Source organism: Podarcis tiliguerta (assembly GCF_965153285.1).
Source record: "Podarcis tiliguerta genome assembly, chromosome: 9".
Classification (NCBI taxonomy): Eukaryota; Metazoa; Chordata; class Lepidosauria; order Squamata; family Lacertidae; genus Podarcis; species Podarcis tiliguerta.
Window position 1 is genome coordinate 38,270,471 of NC_139542.1, and position 22,364 is coordinate 38,292,834.

A 22,364-nucleotide genomic window follows, 5' to 3' on the forward strand; every position below is an offset into this window, starting at 1 on the left:
TCTTCAGTAGCAAAGCTGGATCCATGGTATTCCCAGGCTGTGTACATGATCCTTCAGGTTAATTATGATCCTCTGCAGAGCAGGAGGCCCCTCCTCATCCAGAATGTCTAAACAAGCCTTCGCCAGCTCGTGCTATCCAGATGTTTTGAACTATAGCTCCTATCAGCTACATGCAGCACAGCTAATGGTCAGGTATGATAGATATTGCAGTCCAGAAAACCTAGAGGGTACCAGACTAGCAGAAGCTGGTGTAAACCATGATTGATCAGACCTTGTAAATTAAAGTCAGCGCACTTCAGTTGTAGCCTATGTGTTGAATCCAAAGGTGCTGTTCTGTGAGCTGAAAGCTTCTACTACATGTGTAAAGGATTCTCTTGACCCAGACTGTAGTTTGTAGAATATCCTTCCTAATGAGATGTGTTTGTCTCTGTCAATACTAACTTTCAGGAGGAATTTGGCAGCCCTGTTCAGGGAAGTTTTTAATATGTGACATTTTAGTGTATTTTTCATCTTTGTTGGAAGCCGCCCAGAGTGGCTGGGGAAACCCAGCCAGATGGGCGGGGGGGTACTACTACTACTACTACTACTACTACTAATAATAATAATAATAATAATATTTGAAAACATTTCTTTTTGCCCAGGCATTTTGTGACTGAAGAATATGAAACAGGTCAATAAAAGATTAATCTCTCACAGTAAAAAACCCACTGTCCCCTCCCCCATCTTCCTTATGAATGTAGTTTCATGGGCTTGACCCTGCAAGAATGAAGATTTATGCATATTGTGCAAGCCTTCATAGTCCTGTCCAGGCACATGTCATAGTCCTTCCTTCTCATGCTGACTGTGTGCCACACTTTGGCCACCCCCTGTCTTAAAGTGTTGAGAACAGGGCGAATTCAGCCCATTTCCTAAATCTTCCTCCTCTCCCATGACAGCTGCTGCAGCATTTTCTGTTTCTGCTATTCCTATTGTTCTTTTCTATTAGTCCTTTGCTGTGTCAGCAGTGGTGACAAGAGCCTGGCCCGTGTTTGCATTCAATATTGCTTTTGGCTCTCCCTCCTCCCCCCGAAATTCCCCAGTGCAAGCATTTCCATTTCAAAAGTTTTTGTAATAGATGGCCACTGTTGCAAGTTCACGGGAAAAGTACAGTTGTACTTTAAAAAGGTTTATAGACAACCAACATTTATGTATACAACACAACTTCCTCCAAACTGTTAGAAAGTTTCTCTTGCAGAATGTCTTACCTTTTCGTTATAGCCTGGTGCCCTCCAGATGTTTAGCACTACAGTGGTACCTCGGGTTAAGTACTTAATTCGTTCTGGAGGTCCATTCTTAACCTGAAACTGTTCTTAACCTGAAGCACCACTTTAGCTAATGGGGCCTCCCGCTGCCGCCGCACAATTTCTGTTCTCATCCTGAAGCAAAGTTCTTAACCCGAGGTACTATTTCTGGGTTTGCGGAGTCTGTAACCTGAAGCGTATGTAACCTGAAGCGTATGTAACCCAAGGTACCACTGTACATGCTACCTGACCATTGGCAACGCTAACTGAGGCTGATGAGTGTTGCAGTGCATATCTCTGGAAGGCACCAGGTTAAGAAGGCTGCCTGTATTCTGTGGTGTGTTCTTCCCTATGTACAAATAGGGTCTTGTGCAGTTTCCTGCTTAAAGATGTCCACATAGGGACTTGCTCATCTTGTAGCTGTTGACTTCTGTCCCAACAAAAGTTTCATCTTGCACTCCTCTTTGAAGTTCTGGTGATTTTATTGTTCATCTTCTTCCTTTTTTAAGGACCTTGAGTATTGCTATTATTGCTTATTCATGTTGGAGGCAGCTTCTAACGAGGCATGGAAAGTGTAGAAAACCCTTTTGTGAGTACAGAGCATGTTGAATTTGTGGGTTATCAGGACCTCACCTGAAGTTGCGTTTACAGAGTTAAATGCTCTGAGGCCTCTGTAACTCCTGCTTTCCCTCTCACCTGGCTAAGTGAAATAACATCTGTTGTGTATATGAGAGCATTTCAATAAGGTTTGAAACACACACACACATCTCATAGGCAACTGCTGGTAACCAAAGCCCGGGCCTGCTCAGCTCTTCATTCCTGCTTTTAAAAACGTGTATACACTGCTGTTGGAATCAAGGTTAGGCTGTAAGCTTATTTGCTCAGGAACCAGGTCCTCAAGCCAATTTGGAGAGTGCTGAGTGTACATCCCTCTCTCATAAATAATGTATTGCTGAGGACTGTCAATCTAGTATATGCAGGGTACAGAATACATTATATGGTCTTTTCCTGTCGTTTCCTCTCTGAAATGGCTTAAGTTGAGAAGCCTATAACGGTGGCTCTAGAGGATGAATGTAACTCGGAGGAAGACTGAGGTGATTAGGTTTTTTATGGTTGGATGTGCTTTTATTTGTTTCTATTTTGAACTTATATTAAGGGGGGGTGGGGAATGCACCTATAATAAAAACTGCTCATGTTGCATCTGTGGTAGCTTGTGGTTAATCATATGACTGTGAACGCCTAAATATGCTGCAGAAGTAATAGCACAAACTTTTGAAGCAAATGTAGTCCACAGGTTAGTCGTTAGATGCTATTTGGTATGTAAATATGAATGGAAACATAGTGTTAACAAGTTTTCTTTAGTTGAGGTCTTTGATGTTAATACGTATGTTTTTGATTACAATCTTTAAACTGCTTAACAAAACAGCTAATGCGTTGCATGAAAAGACAGAGAGAGAGAGAGAGAGCGCCTTTTATGCAAAACCATCTACTGGAGTACTTTCCAAATCCTCTTAGCTCTTAAATGACAGCTTGGAGTCTCTCCTTTACCTGATTCTTTCTTAACGAGGAAACCCCCCCCCCCTCATTTATCCAATGAAGAATACTAAACAAAAGATGGTTAATGCTCCTTTTCATACAGGCAGAGCAGTATGTATTTGTATCTGTGCTTTTAAGCTTATTAAGCTTGCACGTAACTACCGTATTTTTGAAAATGCTGACTTTGCACCCTTTGGTGCACAACACAAAGGCTGGATCTAAAATATCAGACGCCTACTGACGAATGATCTTCTAGGGACTGCATTAGCAAAGTAACTTGTTTCACTAGTAGAAACCGGAACATTCACCACAAGAAGCTGAGGTGTAATTGAAAGTTTATAGCTGGTACATAAATTCCATTTTTGGGGGGCATTTACAACAAATCTATTTTTTCTTCTGGGACCAGGCACTATTGGTGTCTACAATAAACCTCAGCTAGCTAGATTTCGAAATCTGCCGATGTCTCTTAGTGCAGCAACCAAGTGGCAACATGCGCAATCCATGGAGGGTGTGCTTGCTGCAAACAAAGTGAGCTTTCGTAAGCTACCTTGTGCTCCTTGACTTCCGTAGCAGACAAAAGAAATAGGTGTGCTGTGTGACTGACTGAACTGGAAGAAACATGTTCACAAGAATTTGTTCCAACTGATTGGAAAAGTGTGATTTTTCTTCATAACACAGTATGGGCAAAGCTAGAGTCAGGAAAAGTAGAGAGCACATATAATGCAGCAGGAGGATTTTTATAAAACCCTGCATCTCTTGCAAGCACCTTCTCTGAATGTCAAATAGCAGACCTTTTGGTGTTTAGCAAACAGCATCTTCAAGAGGAAGTCAAGTACTGGAAGAGAATGTTCCAAATAACTCTGCAATGGTTCTGTTGTTTGCATCCATCTTTCCTAGCTTAGCACTGCCACTATCATTAGCTAATCAAAATACTCAAACTAGCACACCGATGTTTGTTTTTATGTATGCTGGCTTAGACCCACAGAAAACAAACAAACTGTGCTTATTAGGTCGTTGTGGAGGTCACACAGACTGTATAATCAGAGCGGCAAAGTTGATGTGGTCTGTAATCATTTGTGTACTCATTTCCAGGTGACTGTGGAGGAAGTAATGACTACAACTGCCTATTTGGATCTCTTCTTGCGGAGTGTTTCAGAACCAGCTTTACTACAGATCTTCCTCCGATTCATCTTGCTGCACCGCCATGAGAATGTGCACATCCTGGACACCCTCACAAGCCGCATAAACACTCCATTTCGGGTGAGATGAGAATAACAGGAACATGTCCGTCTTTGTGGGATTGTTTTAGACAACTGCAAGCTTATTTTGCTTATGCCTTTGTGAATTTAGCTACTTTAATATTCTTTAAAAAGTGCTTAAAATTTCTTTTAAAAAACTTCATACCTACAAACAACACTGGCCCTGTTTTCAAGCTTACAATTTAATAGACTCAATATAAAAAGAAAAATGGAGGGAAGAAGAAGAAAATAAGGAAAATTCCAGTTTCATCTCTTACATAATATTGCAATGACAACTACCATTTTATTTCACCAAGTGGCCCATATGATTATTATTTTTCAGGGGCATTCTGGGAATTTGTCCCAGAATTTCTCCTCACCTCAGAATGACACAACATCCAAGGCATCCACGAAATAAAATGAAATGAGCTGCAAGGAGGTGGGAGCGGGGGATAACCTGGGATGTTTGGGGGAGGAAGTGATGTACCAAAGCTCACCCAGTGAATCTACAACAGACTGGGTTCAGTTAAATTCCCAGTATAAGAATCATTCTCTCCTTAGCAGTTTCTGCACATCTAGAAAACTTTTTCCCATCTGAAGTTTGAGCTGCATAAATTCTGCTTTTGGGTGGCGTATTCATTGTTACCCAGTTACTCTATCACAGGCTGTGAACCCCATACATTAAAGCGCATGACTGCCCCCCCAAAAGAATACTGGGAACTGTATTTTACTCCTCACAGATCTACAATTCCCAGGACACAACAAATTACAGTTCTCATGATTCTTTTTTTTTGTGGGTGGAATGTGCTTGAAATACATGGTGTGTATGGTTCAAAAGCACGCCCAAAAGTGCAAGCAGATAAATAGGTACCACTCCAGTGGGAAGGTAAATGGTGTTTCCGTGCACTGCTCTGGTTTTGGTGTTCCATTGTGCCAGAAGCAGCTTAGTCATGCTGGCTACATGACCCGGAAAAACTGCAGACAAACGCCATCTCCCTCTGCTTGTAAAGCGAGATGAGTACCGCAACCCCAGAGTTGTCTGCGACTGGACTTAGCTGTCAGGGGTCCTTTACCTTTTAGGGGATGCGGGTGGCGCTGTGGTCTAAACCACTGAGCCTAGGGCTTGCCAATCAGAAGGTTGGCGGTTTGAATCCCCGCGACGGGGTGAGCTCCCATTGTTCAGTTCCAGCTTCTGCCCACCTAGCAGTTCAAAAGCCCGTCAAAGTGCAAGTAGATAAATAGGTAGCGCTCCGGCGGGAAGGTTAACAGCGTTTCCGTGCACTGCTCTAGTTTGCCAGAAGTCATGCTGGCCACATGACCCGGAAGCTGTCTGCGGACAAACGCCGGCTCCCTCGGCCTATAGAGCAAGATGAGCGCACAACCCCAGAGTCATCTGCGACTGGACCTAACGGTCAGGGGTCCCTTTATCTTTATGCAGTCATAGCCGGAAGGCGTGGGAGGCAAAAACGTATTTTCATTGAAACAAATTTGGAGGTTCTAAAGAATTCTAAAGTATCAGCTATATATAACACTGTTCAGATAAATCATGGAACTGGTATTAGTATTTTAAATTGCTATTTTAATGCTGGGTGTGATGTCGTGTCTGCCTCTTTGCAATTTGTTTTTGATACTTAATTTGAGTTTATTTTATTTGTTTCTTTATTTTAAGTTTATTGCTTGTCTCTTTCGCCTATACCAAGTCCTCAAGCCGACTCCACTGCATTAGAAACAACCATAGCAATACAATAAAATTTAATTGTATAAACAATTAAAACAATAAAACTATTAATGTAAACAACAATAAAAACAATGAGTCAGCAGTAAAATCAGCCCTGCAGCAGCATAAAACCGAATTGGAGTTTTGGAGTGTTTTTCTTGCCACTTAATTGGAGTTTGTTTTTTGGTTATTCCCCGTGCGTTAAGTAATCAACTGCAGAAGTGTGCATCTCAGAAGCAGGCTTTTATAAAATTTTAATGACACCATATTTTTGAGTGTTCGAAATTAACTGTGCAGACTTATGAAGTAGTCACTCGCCCCCTTCCCAAAACGTTACTCGCTTGTCCCCAAGCAAGCTTTCGTATTTTCATTGTCTCAGTTTAGAGAGGCAGAGTGAAGTGGCCCTCTATGCAGCATCAAAACGCTTGCCTTAGTATTCAGATGTTGCTCAGTATGATGTCAATATAATGCTATCAGTGCAGCCAGCTTGATCAGTCCTTTGGTTTTTGCAACATAAAAGTATTTCTGTGGTATTGAGTGGACTGCCAAGAGCCGCTTCTGAAAATAATTGTGGCATGTTAATTAAGCCACAGAAATAGTTAATCTAATAGGAGCTTCCTTTTGCAAGCAGGTTAATCTTGAAGCACCTGCTGCGGTCTGCATTCAGCAAGCTGCACTTCTGATCCCCTCTTTGGCTGGCACTTACTCAGTATTAAATGATGGAGGATGCACTCCAGCATATGGGTGGAAAGCAGGCAGAGCCAAATGATCAACGTGTGTATTACGTTTATGTATTAAGGACGACACCTTGCGCCAAATAAACATTTCCACATAGTGGAGGGCATGCACATAGCTGCACGTACTCACGGCTGTGACTCTAGCTCCAAACAGATTAACTCTCTGAAAACTCCCAAGCTGCTTCAGTCGCTTACAACTTGCTAATGTGTGTCTCTCCTGTACCATAATTATTTGTTCCACAGACAAGAGGGGGTGGGTATTGCGAAGAATCCTCCAGCCACGAGCAACTCAGGAGCGCCGCCAAAATGCATCAGTGATGCTAAATGAGTTCTCTGCTGTATAACTTAGCCAAGTATAGAAACCAGCCCCACAGCTTTCGGCACGTTACCATAGCACTGTTGTTATTGCAGAAAGGTTTTGCAATACCTGATAGGATTAAACGTGCAAGAGCTTCTGTCCACTTGGAACACATATAAAACAGCTTTCCTTTCGCCTAATGAACTAATTAAGACCCCCGTTTCTCTCCATGAATGTTTTTGGTCATTCCCCCCAACATCCTATTCCTTTAAACTATAGGTTCATAATCTTGCCGAGTGCTGTAATCTGTTGAAGCTGTGGAGAATACAGTGGTACCTCGGGTTAAGTACTTTATTCGTTCCGGAGGTCCGTTCTTAACCTGAAACTGTTCTTAACCTGAGGTACCACTTTAGCTAATGGGGCCTCCTGCCGCCGCCACACGATTTCTGTTCTCATCCTGAAGCAAAGTGCTCAACCTGAGGTACTATTTCTGGGTTAGCGGAGTCTGTAACATGAAGCGTGTGTAACCTGAAGCGTATGTAACCCGAGGTACCACTGTATTCTCCACAGCTTCAACAGATTACAACACTCAGCAAGAACAAAAACTCTATACAATAACAGAACCCCATTTATGACGTTCCTTTACAGAATCCAGTTTTAGTGTCCTGTTAATCAATAATCTTCCCACGTGAATTTTCATTTAATGCCGCCTTGCGGTCCAAACCAATGAGGTGAACCTTCTTCAAGTGCCTCAGACTGTTCTCTCAAACAAGGGTATGCATGTAATTTTGCTTGGCACTCCAGGCAAAGCAGCAGTCCGCCTTCACCTCTTTGTGCAGCTGTGTAGGCAGCAGTGAGTCACACAGTACAAGAATAGGAACAGAAGAGATAGTCTTGAGGATATCATGCCTAACTTGACAGGAAGAGGAAACCCTTTTTGTGCCTATAGTGCTTCAGGGCTGAAGGTCAGGCGTTTCTGTGCTCAGACGATTTTAGAGAACTGCTGCCATTAGAGAGGCTTGAGATGCTCTTCCTTGATTTAGGAAGGCCAGATTTTGAGTGGGGAAACATGACCTGAGCTGCAGTTAATGTCATCCATTTGAGTATAGCACCACAGAATGCAAGCAACTTTATCCCTGCCATAAGCTTTCAGCAGCTGGGGTGCTGACGTTAATCAAGGAATGCATCATGTGCCCTGAATTCTACTAAACATCTAAATAGACTCCAAGTCCCCAGTATTCAGACTTCCAGATGCAGCTAAACACTACCTTCAGTGAAATACAGTGGCTCTCACAATAGATCTTTCCCAATACAGTGGTACCTCGGGTTACAAATACTTCAGGTTACAGACTCCGCTAACCTGGAAGTAGTACCTTGGGTTAAGAACTTTGCCCCAGGATGAGAACAGAAATAGCATACCGGCAGCGAGAGGCCCCATTAGCTAAAGTGGTACCTCAGGTTAAGAATGGTTTCAAGTTAAGAACGAACCTCCGGAACGAGTTAAGTTCATAACCAGAGGTACCACTGTATTTAGTCCTTATCCTCTAGTAAACTACAGATAAAATGTATTTGGTAACATGGCATGAGTGTTAATGGTTCTATGCAAGGTGTGCATAAAACCATTATCCTTTTCCATTTTTGGGAAGCCATTTTTGATGAAAAAATATATGATGGTACCTGACTGGTACCTGAGTTTTTCTGCATTTGTTGAGGAACAGAACCATTTTTCTTAAAAGGCCTCCAGCTCTTTCAGAGGGTTGCAGACATATGACATGATATCATTCCAACAGAATTTGACCCTGTGTATGATGATTGTATAATAATTCTGTCTAAGAAAGAGAAAAAAATACTTACATGAGGGTTTGGGGTTAATCACATTTCAGTTCTCTTTAAAAATTCATATTTGACTAATTGGAATTTTCTCTCCCTTACTGCATTACTGAAAGGATTATAGTATATATCTATGCTTACATCTGGCTTTATTGGGGCATGCTAAATTAATTTGTCAGATGATGACTAAAACATACATCTCATCTCTCAAAAATGCTAAAATTTAGGTTGTGAGCTGCTTTAATGCAAAATGATGTTTTACCTTAGGAAAGCATGGAGAATTACAGATTTTGACTCTGCTTATCTTTTTTTTTTTAGCTCTGTGTGGTGTCCCTGGCATTGTTCAGAACACTTATCAGCTTGCATTGTGAAGATGTGATGTTACAGCTAGTTTTAAGGTAGACACAAGCACTCTTTCTCCTGATGTTGCCCTGCTATTTCCTCCCTGATGATTAGTATCCTGTGATTGCTTCATACCTCTTGTTTTACCCATGCTGTGCATGGTGTGAGTAGGTGGAGATGTATGTGTTACACTGTTGTGGGTGAAGATCACATACTTCTGTTTTAGGATGTACATAAAGCTCACTGTCAATCCTGGATGTCTAGTGCCGAAAAAATGAAAAATGAGAATTTTTTAAAAATCACAAACCACTTGGAAGAATGAAAGTAGACTTTCCACAAATTTAGCAGACTGAGTGAAGGAATTTACATTCATTCAGACTAAATTGACAGAGGCTCATCTGCATACAGAGTGATGTGTCTTGTTTCTGAAAAGGTTCAGTACTTCCTAGGATTTGTGAGTGCTCTAGGAAGAATATGATCATTTTTTGCAAAATAGTTTTGAGAAAGCCTAATGAGAGTTAGATGGCTTGGCACTGCACTTCCACAACAACTTACCAGTCAGATACATCCCTGTAAGATCGGCAGCTTGAGTACCTGGTTGTTGGGTAGTGTTATGCCAATTGCTAGTATTCCTATGATGATGGTGAACCAGTTTGGTTCCTTCACCATCCTGTACAAACTGGAGTCCACTCTTCCGCAGTCCATCCTTGTTGTATTTTCCATATCCTGCAGACAAGTAACAACTCGGCAGTTCAGTCATCGGACCTGAGACAGCTGGTATTATAAAATTTGGCTCATCTATATGATTTAGCTTAAGGAATAAATGAGGGCTGGAGAATAATTTTTTTTTATAAGAGCTATGTCATGGCAATTAATGAAACCCTCTGTTCCTAGGTACTTGATACCCTGTAATCACATCATGTTCAGCCAAAGATGGGCTGTGAGGGAACGAGATTGGTATTCTGTATCTGCTGCTAGATTGCTTGCCTTGACTCCAGTCTGCTGCTCTAGTGGGATTACTCTGACTTTTGAGAAACAAGAAAAAGATTATATCCTGTGGAGGAAAAACATACACAGGGCAGGTAAATATTTCACCTGTTTTCTGAATGGACAAGTTGGCATCAGGCTGTTTTTCCTCGTTCGTTCCTCGTGGTGTATTCAGTGGCATTGAGTTCATGATTATCATTAAGTTTCTTAATTTCTCCCATGTGTAACATTTGGCTAGATTCATATTCTGTTGGACTAATGAAAGAACACCCACACCCACACACACACACACACACCCTCCCTGCATCACACCCACGCTATGCACTTAAAGCAGCATGAGGACTTTAGTGCAGGATTTCTGTGTTCCAGGCAAATGCTTCCTTCTCTCTTACACCAGTCTCATGAGATTTTGTGAAAACCTCTTTACTTTTGTCAGCATTTGGCTTGAAGAGCTGATTATTTACTACTACTAATACCTGTGTGTAGGATGCTAAGTTTCTGATTACACACACATTACACTATTAGGTGTGGATTTCCTTACCGCTAGTTAGAATCAGGAGGAGGAAGTTTCAGGAATAAATGTGTTTGTGCATGAACATGCAGACTATTTGCAAAAATATGGAAAACTCTTTACTTCTGAAAGGCTTTTTTAAAAAAAGGGTTTTCTTTTATTTACAGTGTATAAACAACAAGATCTGTTACGGGCATATTGATTGTATTTGCATTATTCACCCATAAGAGCATTCAGGATACTGTGAATGAAAGTAATTTACATTGACACACCATGCAAATAGTATACAAGAACATACTGTAATCAAGGAGATATCTCCAATGTCCACCATAAGACGGTGGGTGGGGGAAGGGAACCCTTGTATTTTCTTCCTACCTTATGTAAACAGTTGCTTTGCCATGTGGTGGCTTTTAATATTCTGAGAGAACAATCTGTTCTGGAAGTCCGTTCTTAAACTGAGGCGTGCTTTCCCTAATGAGGCCTCCCGCCGCCAGTGCCCTTCCACCATTTGGATTCCATTCTTACACCAAGGTAAAGTTTGCAAACTGGGACACTTCTTCCAGTTTTGCAGAGTTTGCAAACTGAATTGTTCATAAACAGGTCTGTTCTTAAACCAAGGTACCACTGTATCAGCAAGTGGTCTGCATTACTACTGGGTTCACACTAGGAATAGACGGCTGTTGATTTCAGTTTCTCTTTTTTCCCCAGCCTTAGCTTCAGTTTGTCTTATTTCCGCATCAGTTTAGCAAGTCGAAAAGAATTCCTCATGAAAATCAAAACACATTTTTTGATGTGCATTTCTCGTAATATATGCATTTATGCAAGCAATTTTCTCAACACATTGTCATTATTTTCACTAATACAAGCATTATTGTGCAAACTCTCCAAAAATAAATGCTTTCTGTAGACAGTATTTGGTTTCAGAGCTGCCTTGCAAAATTTGGAGAATTGCAACCTTTGAAGCATAGCTCCATTTTTAGCGCGCGAGTTAGTATTAAAATGGAAACTGAGCAAATTTTCCCCCATCCCTTGTTTGCACATGGGAAACCAGCGTTTCACACCCATGCTCAACTACATACCTCTCTAGGTACCTTTCTTCAAGCAGTTGTTTCTCAACCTAACCTGCCTCTCGGAAGTGGTTGTAACAGTAAACACAGCTAAATATGTATTATAACACACTTGGAGTTTTTGAGATAGGAAATAAAATCTAAGTAAAGGGGAGCATTGCCCCTTCTTTCAAATCCATCAAAAGTAAAACCATTCCCCATTGGAAAGAAATGTCAACTATGCAACCTAATAAAACTTGAGTCGATTGCCCCAAACTTTTGTATTTTGTCTACAAGAGCATCATAAATATCTTAGGACATCTTGGTCATAGGTCAGTTGAACAAATTTATTGGAAATTTGGTGGAAATTGCCTTTCCGGTGACCAGTGACATGATCTTTAACACTTCATTGTTTCTGTGTTTATGGCTGACAATTCAGTCAGATCGAGGAAGTATTGCAATGCCAATGAAAAAATACACCTTTTTATTGTGTGTGTGTGTGTGGGGGGATTCATTGAACTTCTTGTTGCAAGGTAAACTGTTGTGCTAAATGTTTTAGAGCCATCCATAAAAATAAAGGACATTCCACACCACAGACCAATTTTGCCAAATTCAGGCTTTCTCCACATTTGTTTGTCTGTTCTCTAAAAAATTTCAATCAGTTGGCTATTTTGTTGCTCAGTACTGCCTGTTTGATTTGTAATACATGGAGCTTCCTTAAGTCATTTAAACTTCAGTTGGATCATTGCAGAAGGATTTTCCCTTGAGCTTATAATAAGAGCAAGATCTGAAATAGGAGTTCAGTAGTAGTGTTCGGTAGAGTTCATTCATCCAGCTATGGTGAACTGATTTAGAAGAGGCTTGGCAAGGGACCTTGTTTCTTGGACCATTGAGAAGCACTAAACTGTGTGCCATTACGGACAGGACAGGGCAGTTTTCTCTCTACTGCATCTTGTGGAATCTGGCAGCTTCTAGGAGCAACATATCTCAACATTAATTTGCTTTGGAGAGTTTTGTTAAAATTGAGTGGGAGAGGTCCTTCCTTTTGCCCCAGTTGCCAGGGACAAGATGTGTGTTTGCAGCAGTTGCATAAATCACTCTTCTGCACCGTTGCAGCTTGTTAGCTGATAGCATCTTGCTGTTCAGGAGCTTATTTCCAAGTTTTAAGGACCATTGAACTAGTCTGCATAAAATAGGGACTATCTAGTCTAGGGAAACTGGCAAATCTTCTTCCTTTGGCTTAATCTAAATAGCCACATCTCTCTCTGTAAATTTGCCTGCTTGTGGAATAGTACTATTTACTCATGAGCCACGTGACTATGATAGTTGTGTAACCAAGGTATAAGTTAGAAGCATATTCATAGGATCTTTCTATGCATGCTTGTGTTGCTGTTCGACACCCTAACTGTGACTCCCTGCCATTCCATTCCAGGTACAACTGAAGAGTCCAGCAGCAGAGGTACTGCAGACTCCACATGTATTGTGGAATATGGGAAGACTGTTGATATCAGTTACCTGCAGTACCTTTGGGATGCTCAATCCCTCATACTCCACTGTATGAAAGACTGCCAGGTTTGGTCTGCTCCATATGATGGTGAAAGCCCTGATCCATGTACCTTTATCCAAACACTAGCTGACGAGGATGGTAAAAACCTAGATCAGCCCATTTTCCGATTTCAGCACAGAACACCTAGTAATACAAGTTCCTCTCAGATGACTCCTTTGGGAGAAAAGTTGCAGCTGGAGCTGGAATGGGATGATAGCTATGATACGGGGATCTCTCCTGGATCTGATTCGGGCTCTCCACAGCATGATAATGCTTTAGGCAATGTAGACCCACAGCCACCTGCAGCGCCACCAAAGCACATTCAGGAAATGAAGAAAAATGCAATCATGCTGATCAAAGGGTCATATATAGAAGAATCAGACTTTCAGGATGATGTCATGGTTTATAGGTTATGTGCTGAAAAGGATGCTCAGGAAGCAGACAAGGAAGCTTCGGGGTCAGAATCTCAAAGCACAGATGATCAGCAGTCGCTCCCTGCCAATGGTCCCCTTAAAAGTCCCCAGACAGACTCCAGTTTGGAGGAACACAATCTGAAAAATTCAAACTTGACCCAGCACGCAACACTCAAACAAATCCATGACAGCATTGCTGAAACCCCACAGCCAGACTTGGAACTAAAGCTGTCTTGCCTAGAAGAAGACCACAATGCTAACACGAGCTTGCTGAGCCCCGAAAGTGAGGATTTTATTTCCCAGTGTGATAACATCATTAAGGAGTTGGATTCTACCCCTACAGAGTTGGTAGAGCTTAAATTGCTTATTCCTGAACCAATCTCTCCCGTGGAAGAGGAAGAAGACTTTGAAAATTTTTCAGCTGACACACCATCAGCAGAAAGTATGCCTTCACCTTTTGGACCAAAAGATGTATGGTCCGGCAATCCAGCAAGGACCCAGAGCATCCCATTTACAGGTGACATTTTCTAATCAAGTCACTTAAAACTCTTTTAAACAATAATGTTCTTGGTGGGGGAGAGGGCTATGTGAATAAGAGACTTATTGGTTATATTGACATTGAATATTAAATGTAGACCAATATACTTCTCACTATATCCTGTAAAGAAATTCTCTTGATAGCAGCATAATTCTAGAAAATATCCCTACATAATTTAGGAAAAGGGATAATCAAACTATTACAGCAGGCACTGCTAAAGAGCAATTGCCACAAAAAGATCTGACAATAGCTATTATTTGTAGTCCATCTCGTTCTCTGTCTAGGGGATGACAGAGGACGAGATGGTTGGACAGTGTTCTCGAAGCTACGAACATGAGTTTGACCAAGCTGTGGGGGGCAGTGGAAGACAGGAGTGCCTGGCGTGCTCTGGTCCATGGGGTCACAAAGAATCAGACACAACTAAATGACTAAACAACAACAATTATTTCTAGTAAGACAAAACAACAACACCTTGTTTATTCACTGTAAAATTAAAGTTGCAAATGTCTTAGTCACTTCTGATCACTAGATGGCAGCTCTGCTGCCATTCTGTGCATCTGCCCCATTTTACCTGCACATTGAGACATTTTGCTCCCTACCAATTGTGAAACGCTCAGCACTGCTGAATTGAATTCATCCTGTTTTCAATATCACACTTCCCTAAAAGGATTTTATTGTAATGATGTTATTGTATTTGGGCTTAAAAACACTGTTATTTATTTAACTTTGGTAGCTCTTGGAACACAATCTGTTCTGAATTATCTCAGCTCCTCTGAATGACATGATATGAATATTCACCCTATTGGGGGGGGGGGGCGGGGCGGAAATGATGGTGGTAAAATGGCTGGGAAATTTCAAATATGTGCTCATAATGACAAAAGCATATAACTAAAGCAAACTTCCATTTATTGTTACTTACTAATTTAAAATGGTATTTTTTCAGCACTTTTCTGTTCCCATAAGGATCTAGGCAATACAACATAACTGAGAAATTGTCCGGATAATACTTTTCAGGGAAAGGGTGGGGACGAAGAGAATGTTAAATATGGCTAGATGTCACATAACTCCATCGATCAATTAAACTGAGTAATGCAATTGAATAAGCATATTGCTATCAGATTTATTATTCTGGTCTGGAAATAATTTCCTTTCCACTGGTGCAGCTGTCTGGCCACTGTGAAAAATAATCAGCTTAGCGAAAAAAAACTTCATAAATAGTTGGGTTTGTGTTGCTAAAAGACCAGGAGCTTTGTGGCTTCTGAACAGTAGCAGTTGGTGGTAACTTTGATATTCCAAAACCCACATGGGTCAGTCAAATTAAGAAAAGTTAACATTTTAGATTACTGCAGTATTAATACATCTTCAGCACTTTGAGTGGCATCTTCCTTCTCAGTTGCCCAGCTGGCATGTAACAGTAAACCGTATTTTAACATTACTAGGATGAGCTGCAGTAAGCCTTGGGCCTCCTGGCTTGTTTTCCCGTTTATGTAAAGGAAGGAGCTGCATGTAAATGCCAAGAGCTTGTCCATATTCTGGTTTGTTAAACCACAATTTTATCATCGAAACACAGCCAGCATAAAGAATTCTGTTAATTCCTCCTTTCCCATAGGATTGTAGCAGTGAAACATAGTTTCTGTGTCAAGGAATAAGAGGATTTCTTTTGTTCAGAACTCAAGGTGGACAATGAACTGATCTTTGTATGTGGTACTAATGTTTTGTGTTCATTGAGAAAAAAATAGCATGCGCTCCTTCTAATAATTTATTGCGATTCAAATCCCAACTCATTCATCCACCGACAAGGACACAATCAGTATTTTAGTAATGGGAATGTAATGTGGCAAATAAAACTTTTATTATGAATAGGACCCCAATTAGTTTTATGTCTGCCTGCACGGTGAGTTTTGTATAACATCATTAATTTTGATCTAATTAGTCCGTGATACTCCTCTTGCAAAGCTTGTAAACCTCCACTTGTCACCTGAGATTCTTCATCTAACAAGATGCTTGAAGCTAGCTTAGTGACGACAGGGCCATTTATATGTACCATGGTTAAGTCTCTGGAAGCAACTCATCTTGCAGCAAGAACCCTTTTGCAACTAAAGCCGTTTATGTATTTCCAGAATAGTTTACCATTCAGTATCTACCACCCCCATAAAAAGGTAAAGGTAAAGGTACCCCTGCCCGTACGGGCCAGTCTTGACAGACTCTAGGGTTGTGCGCTCATCTCACTCTATAGGCCAGGAGCCAGCGCTGTCCGCAGACACTTCCGGGTCACATGGCCAGCGTGATAAGCTGCATCTGGCAAGCCAGCGCAGCACACGGAAACGCCGTTTACCTTCCCGCTAGTAAGCGTTCCCTATTTATCTACTTGCACCCGGGGGTGCTTTCGAACTGCTAGGTTGGCAGGCGCTGGGACCAAGCAGCGGGAGCGCACCCCGCCGCGGGGATTCGAACCGCTGACCTGACGATCGGCAAGTCCTAGGGGCTGAGGTTTTACCCACAGCGCCACCCGCGTCCCTACCACCCCCATACTTTTCTCTTAATCTCTTGCACAGCTTTTGCTCTTGGATCATGTCAGCAGTAATCATGAGTGTCTGAAAAAGAGTGTTCCAGTAGGACAAGGGGATTAAATAAGAAGAAGCTCCATAATTATTAAGAATTGCAAGATTGCATGGGAGAACTTGCAGTGGTTGCAAGCAATCCTACTGCTAGTCTCTCCCAGCTCCACCAGGAGACGCCAGGGATTGAACACGGGACCTTATGCATGCGCTCGCCCTCTGAGTCAGAGCCTTTCACAGAATAGCTCAGTTGGTTAGAGCGTGGTGCTGATAAAGCCAAGGTTGTAGGTTCAAAACCCCGTATGGGACAGCTGCATATTTCTACTTTGCAGGAGGTTGGACTAGATGATTCTCAGTGTCCCTTCCAACTCTACAGTTCTATGATTCCTGTGCACTGTGCATATAGCAACATGGCTATGCTAAACAAAAGGTGTTGATTTTTTAATACCCTTCCTTGGCAACGCAAACTTTTCTTGGCGCAGCAGAGGTGAAAAGGTCACAGTCCTCTCTGATGGACTTCCTGGATTTTAACTGCCGTGTAGGAAGGCTGAGAAACCTGATTCTAATGCTATGCTGCATAGTGGCATCTTAGGCATGGCAAGTGGGGCAGCGATGTCCAGCTGTGCCCTGCTTGCCATTTCAAACCCTTTTATATCAATTAATTGGTCAAGCCTCTATGAAGTAGACACTGTGAAATGCCAGAGCTCCAAGACCATGCTAAAATAGCACGAGGCTGTCACTGTCTGTACTCCCTCCTAAGCTTAGGAAAAGGATATGTGTAAGAATGCCATTGTGCAATTCCTGGGCTGGGTGCTGGTGGTAGTTGTGTCCTCCCGAGCGAGGGGTGGGGCAGTTCTATGTTTAGAGCAGTGCAGCCTTGCATTAGTGCAGCCCCTCATAGCATTGCTATGTGTGGCTGATCTCCAAGTCAAAATCCCCTTGTTTCCACAGCAGGGAGCAGGTAGAGGAGACAGGAAGTGCCCATTGTGCTGGGTTGAAAACAGGGCAGAATTCCCTTCCTGACCCCCTCCCTCTTGGCAGGTCATGTTAAGGTGCAGGGAGAGTCTCTCCTTTCTCCGAAGCATGTCAGGCTAGGCCAATGTAGCCTGTGGGAAATGTAGGGCTACTTGACATTGTGTTAGCCCTGTAGAAACTGCTGTCCCCAGGGGGCAGCTGCTGGAGATGAGAAGGGAGTACTCTGTGGCTTGCTGGAGCGAGAGGGCTGATGCCAGTCAGCCCAATAAGTGGAATGGGAGCAAATGAAGAAGGCTGAATGGGTGGGAAGGAGAGGATTTTAAGCAGGGGGCTAATTGAAAGGGAAAATAAGCGATACTTATTCAATATTTTTGGGAGAAGGAGCTTGGCTTATTTCTGTGGAAGTCTGATGCAAGCAGATGGCCCATTGTTGGACTCCACTACAGTCTGCCCTGGTAGCACTACAACTAGCACAAAGTGAGCTTACCCAAAGGCCCAAATGGGCTGGAAAACAATGCTTCTTATCATTACAGCACCTTTCCTTTCTTCAGTCTTATGTTCTTTTCACAATTAATCACTTGTGTGTGTGTGTTTTTAAATCTGCAGGTCCATTTATCAGTGTGGTGCTCTCAAAGCTGGAAAACATGTTGGAGAACTCCTTGCATGTCAACTTGCTGCTCATTGGCATTGTCACTCATCTGGCAAGTTACCCACAGCCCCTCCTTCGCTCCTTTCTGCTCAATACCAACATGGTGTTCCAGCCTAGTGTGCGGTCATTGTACCAGGTACTTCATGATTGTTTGACAGAAGTCCTAATATGGTTGAAGATATAATTTTTGTTAAACATTCTCGGTATACAGTAACATCATTATGCATGAATGCTAGAATGACAGAATGACATAAGCAACAGCCAGGTCCTTGCTGCAAGGAGTTTATAGTCGTCCTTCTAAGAGGAAAAGGGAATAAGGAATGAATGCAAGCAAATGTGGTTGGGTTTTAGCGTCAGTTTGTTCTACACTTTATAGCCCTGAATATTTGCAGCTTAGGGACGCGAGTGGCGCTGTGGGTTAAACCACAGAGCCTAGGACTTGCTGATCAGAAGGTCGGCGGTTCGAACCCCCGTGACAGGGTGACCTCCCGTTGCTCGGTCCCTGCTCCTGCCCACCTAGCAGTTCGAAAGCACATCAAAGTGCAAGTAGATAAATAGGTACTGCTTGGGCGGGAAGGTAAATGGTGTTTCTGTGCGCTGCTCTGGTTTGCCAGAAGTGGCTTGGTCCTGCTGGCCAAATGACCCGGAAGCAGCAAATAAAGTGAGATGAGCGCCACAACCCGAGTCGTCTGCGACTGGACCTAATGGTTAGGGGTCCCTTTACCTTTATTTGCAGCTTAACTCTAATTGGGCCTCACTCCACAAGGCTGCAATGAGAAATCTAGAGATCTCCCTTGTGAATTTCCATTGTTTCTAATCACACTTCAGTAGAATAAGACGCCCTGTGCCACCCCTTCCTTTAAAAACAAAGAAGAATTGCAAAATACTTTACCCTGATCTTTTTCTTTAGTTGCCACTGAATGGTGCCTTAAAGTTGATGCGTTAATAATGCTGTTGGGCAGAGCTTGGCACCACAGCTGCCCTTAATGTGATTTTGAGAGCAAGGGACACAGTAAACAGATGATTTGGGACACAACTCAAATGACAATATAAAGATTTATTGCTGCTATTGTTTTGGCAGGTGCTGGCATCTGTGAAAAACAAAATTGAGCAGTTTGCTTCCATTGAAAAGGACTTCCCTGGACTACTCATAGAAGCCCAGCAATACCTGCTTTTACGGGTGGACATGTCAGATATTCCTCTGGAGTCATTGACTAAAGGCAAGTGACTACTATTCTTAAAAGCATAAAATTATGTTTTAAAAAACATGTATTACTATCTATTACTTATTTTTAACAAGATCTCAAATTAGTAAGATGTTCACTATGTTTATGTTCCGATGAAAGCATGTTTTGGGTTTGCTTTAACTCTGTGGTAGTCTTAATATATTGGGATTAAATACAATGTGAAACATCCCACCCACCCTTCCTTTAGATGGAGAAGGTTGGAATATTTTGAGTGTTCGCTTCACTATGTGGTCGCACCGCTGGGAGTATGGGCCACTCCACACTGGGCCCTGGGGTGCCTGCGCTGAGCCTTTCAGGAAGATCTATGGAACAGTATCAACGGTGTCTACAGAACTATTCTATAATAAGAGACCTGGTTAAAGGACATACAGGCTGTGGCTGCTTTCTTGTAGAAGCAGGGTGAAGCAACAATCTTGCCTTGTCTGCAAGAGCAAAATTTAGATACCCTGTTAGGTTTACAGGAACAGAAGAATTTGCCTTATATATTATTAGGGCAGACTTAGTTGCATATATAGCTTAGTATTGTCTACTCTGACTGGCAGCAGCTCCCCAGGATCTGGGGCAGATGCATTCCCCATCCCCTGCTATCTTATCCTTTTAACTGGTGATGCCATTGATTACACTCGGAATCTCCTGCACAGAAAGCCTGTGCTATACATTGGAGGTGTGTTCTCTTCCCCTTCCTCATCTCCTCTTCCTCCAAGCAGCTGTGGGCAATGTACATGGTTGTCTTGGTTTATTCTCATTACAAGGCACCAAGGTAGGGTAGGTTGAGATAGGTAACTTGCCCAGGTTGACCCAGTTATCTTTATGACAATGGACCCCACTCCCTTAAAATATCTCTGTAAGGGCACGGCTGCTTTTCACTATAACTTCTAACTCCTGAAGGGAGTAACCATGTTTTCTTCTTTTCAGGACTAGCAGAAGGGTAACTGGTAATATGTGTGTGAGTTGTTTTATTTTTAGAATGACCATGTGATGGGGAGTGTGGTTGCAAACATTCATTTAGGAATCCTAGTGGGGGGGGGGGGAAACCCTCTGCAGTTTATGCATTGTCGTGAGAGATGAGCATGTCCAACATTTCATGAATGTGCTCTCTCAAGTGGAGTTGACCATGTTAAAAATAAGTCCTTCCATAACTCCCTGGGGGTGAGGGGAGGAGTTGTTTGGTCTTATCATGCGGAACAGCTTCCCCATCTGCAGCTGCCTTCTGAATATATTGCCACCAGTTCTCATGCGTTAGCCGGTCAAGTTTTATTACTGCGACCGAAGCACAAGCAGGGTCATGAGTAGTAAAGTGTATTACCTGTGACTGAGAAAGGTATGCACCTTTTCTGTTATTCTTTCTCCAGACCTTCTTGCAGAGAATTCCCAGGTTGCCTACTTACAACCATGCAGTCTCGGAGGTTTTTTTGTGTGCAAAAGCTGTTTAAAAGGAAACTTGGGAGATAAAACTTTCCATGTGCACTAGAGGTCACTTCCTTTAAACATCTCCAAACTGCTTCTTAAATTTGGGACTTTGAGTTCCTTGTCACCCAGTTATTAGTGTGCTGAATGAGTAGTTCTATTTGTCGTACTAGGATTTGGATGTCACCTGTCAAGGTAGAGCTGTTGCCACAGAGATATCAGATTTTCCTAACTAACATAAACCCACAGGCTTCAATGGATCTGTACTAAGCATGACTAAGTCTGGAAACAAGCCATGCTGATTGAAAGAAAAGCCTTTGCTTATTTGTTTGAGGGGGTCAGCAAACTATTCAAATAGGGATGGCGAGGTCCCTTGCAAAAGTACTACAGAGCAGCAGCCAGCAGTAATGGGATAAGAAGCGAGATCTGTTTATGGATTGTTAAGCAAAGGGTAGGAATCAACAGAAAGTTCTCAAAGTGAAGGGAAGTAAACAGCAGAGGCTCCTCAAGGATTGTTGGAACTGGTGCAATTTTACTTATTCACAAAGGACGCATAGTCAGAGGTGATGATGACTGTCACAGTTTCTTGCCTACCCCAAATTAATCAGGATGGTGACATCCCAAGCAGTGTTTGAAGAGCTCTCTATAAAGAATGTCCTTGTGTTGGAGGTTTTTTTAATTGAGATGAAAGATGACCAAGAAGAAGCAAGTCACAGGTTTACAAAACTATGAAAAATGTGGGGAAAGGGTATCTCTCCCTACACCTCACTGATGATGTCTGCTTGGCTATAGGTTGATGATAAACAAATCAAAGCACTACTTCACACAGCATGCAGTGACCATCACAAGCTGATGTGGTATAACGACCACCAACAGATGTGGTGGTAGATTGCTCTTAGACCAATGCATAGATAATAGGTTTGGCAGCCGTGCCTAAATGGAACCTCTGTCTTCAGAGACAATATACCTCTGTTTCCTGAATCATCTGGAAGTAATGTGGATGTTCCGTAGACTGAAGTTGGTCTGTGTTCTGCTTTCATAATTAAATTCCTGCCCCTTCCCCCCAGCCCTGGTTCTTATCTTGCTGGAATCACTGTATCAGAGCACTGTTCTTGTGGGTATAAATTTTCATTAGAAGCTATGTTCAGGGGGTAATGGGGAAATGTGCAGAATCTGATGAGCACAGTAACCATAGTGACTAATTGCTTACCAGTAGTATGTGTAAAGAAGTCACTTATTTTGGGAAGTAAAATCCTTGCCTTTCTGCTTGATTTAATTTGAAGCATTTCAGTAGTGCTGTGGGAAGCAGCAGAGGCCAATGTCTCCTCCCCCTCCCTTTGAGGGTTCATCTTAATGTAGCTCCATTTATAATTGACATACTGACATCTTCTAATATACTATGGAGCTTGCAAGATCATTGCCTGCTTCTTAATGTATTATTATCCTATCATGGGTGTGTGCAGTAAATAAGATGCTTAGTAGAGGTCATAGGATTTGGGAAGCTGTTTC

General features: G+C 42.2%; 2 protein-coding genes and 1 long non-coding RNA gene across 4 annotated transcripts in view; 2 read left to right on the forward strand and 1 right to left on the reverse strand.

Annotated features, from left to right (window-relative positions):
• LOC310685468 overlaps positions 1-22,364 on the forward strand; it is a 190,912-nt gene that overhangs the window by 159,094 nt on the left and 9,454 nt on the right. The window lies entirely within an intron of this gene.
• FHIP1A (FHF complex subunit HOOK interacting protein 1A) overlaps positions 1-22,364 on the forward strand; it is an 85,157-nt gene that overhangs the window by 53,339 nt on the left and 9,454 nt on the right. For both annotated transcript variants that reach the window (XM_083457208.1, XM_083457209.1), the window contains exons 6-11: positions 3,909-4,076; positions 8,955-9,034; positions 9,873-10,060; positions 12,955-13,998; positions 18,159-18,337; positions 19,283-19,421. In XM_083457208.1, the coding sequence (XP_083313334.1) occupies positions 3,909-4,076; positions 8,955-9,034; positions 9,873-10,060; positions 12,955-13,998; positions 18,159-18,337; positions 19,283-19,421 (1,798 nt within the window). The remainder of the gene's footprint in view (positions 1-3,908; positions 4,077-8,954; positions 9,035-9,872; positions 10,061-12,954; positions 13,999-18,158; positions 18,338-19,282; positions 19,422-22,364) is intronic.
• The window catches only part of GATB (glutamyl-tRNA amidotransferase subunit B), a 62,544-nt gene continuing 49,488 nt past the window's right edge, over positions 9,309-22,364 (reverse strand). The window contains exon 14 of the transcript XR_014515139.1: positions 9,309-9,704. The gene's annotated coding sequence lies outside the window, so the exon portion shown is untranslated. The remainder of the gene's footprint in view (positions 9,705-22,364) is intronic.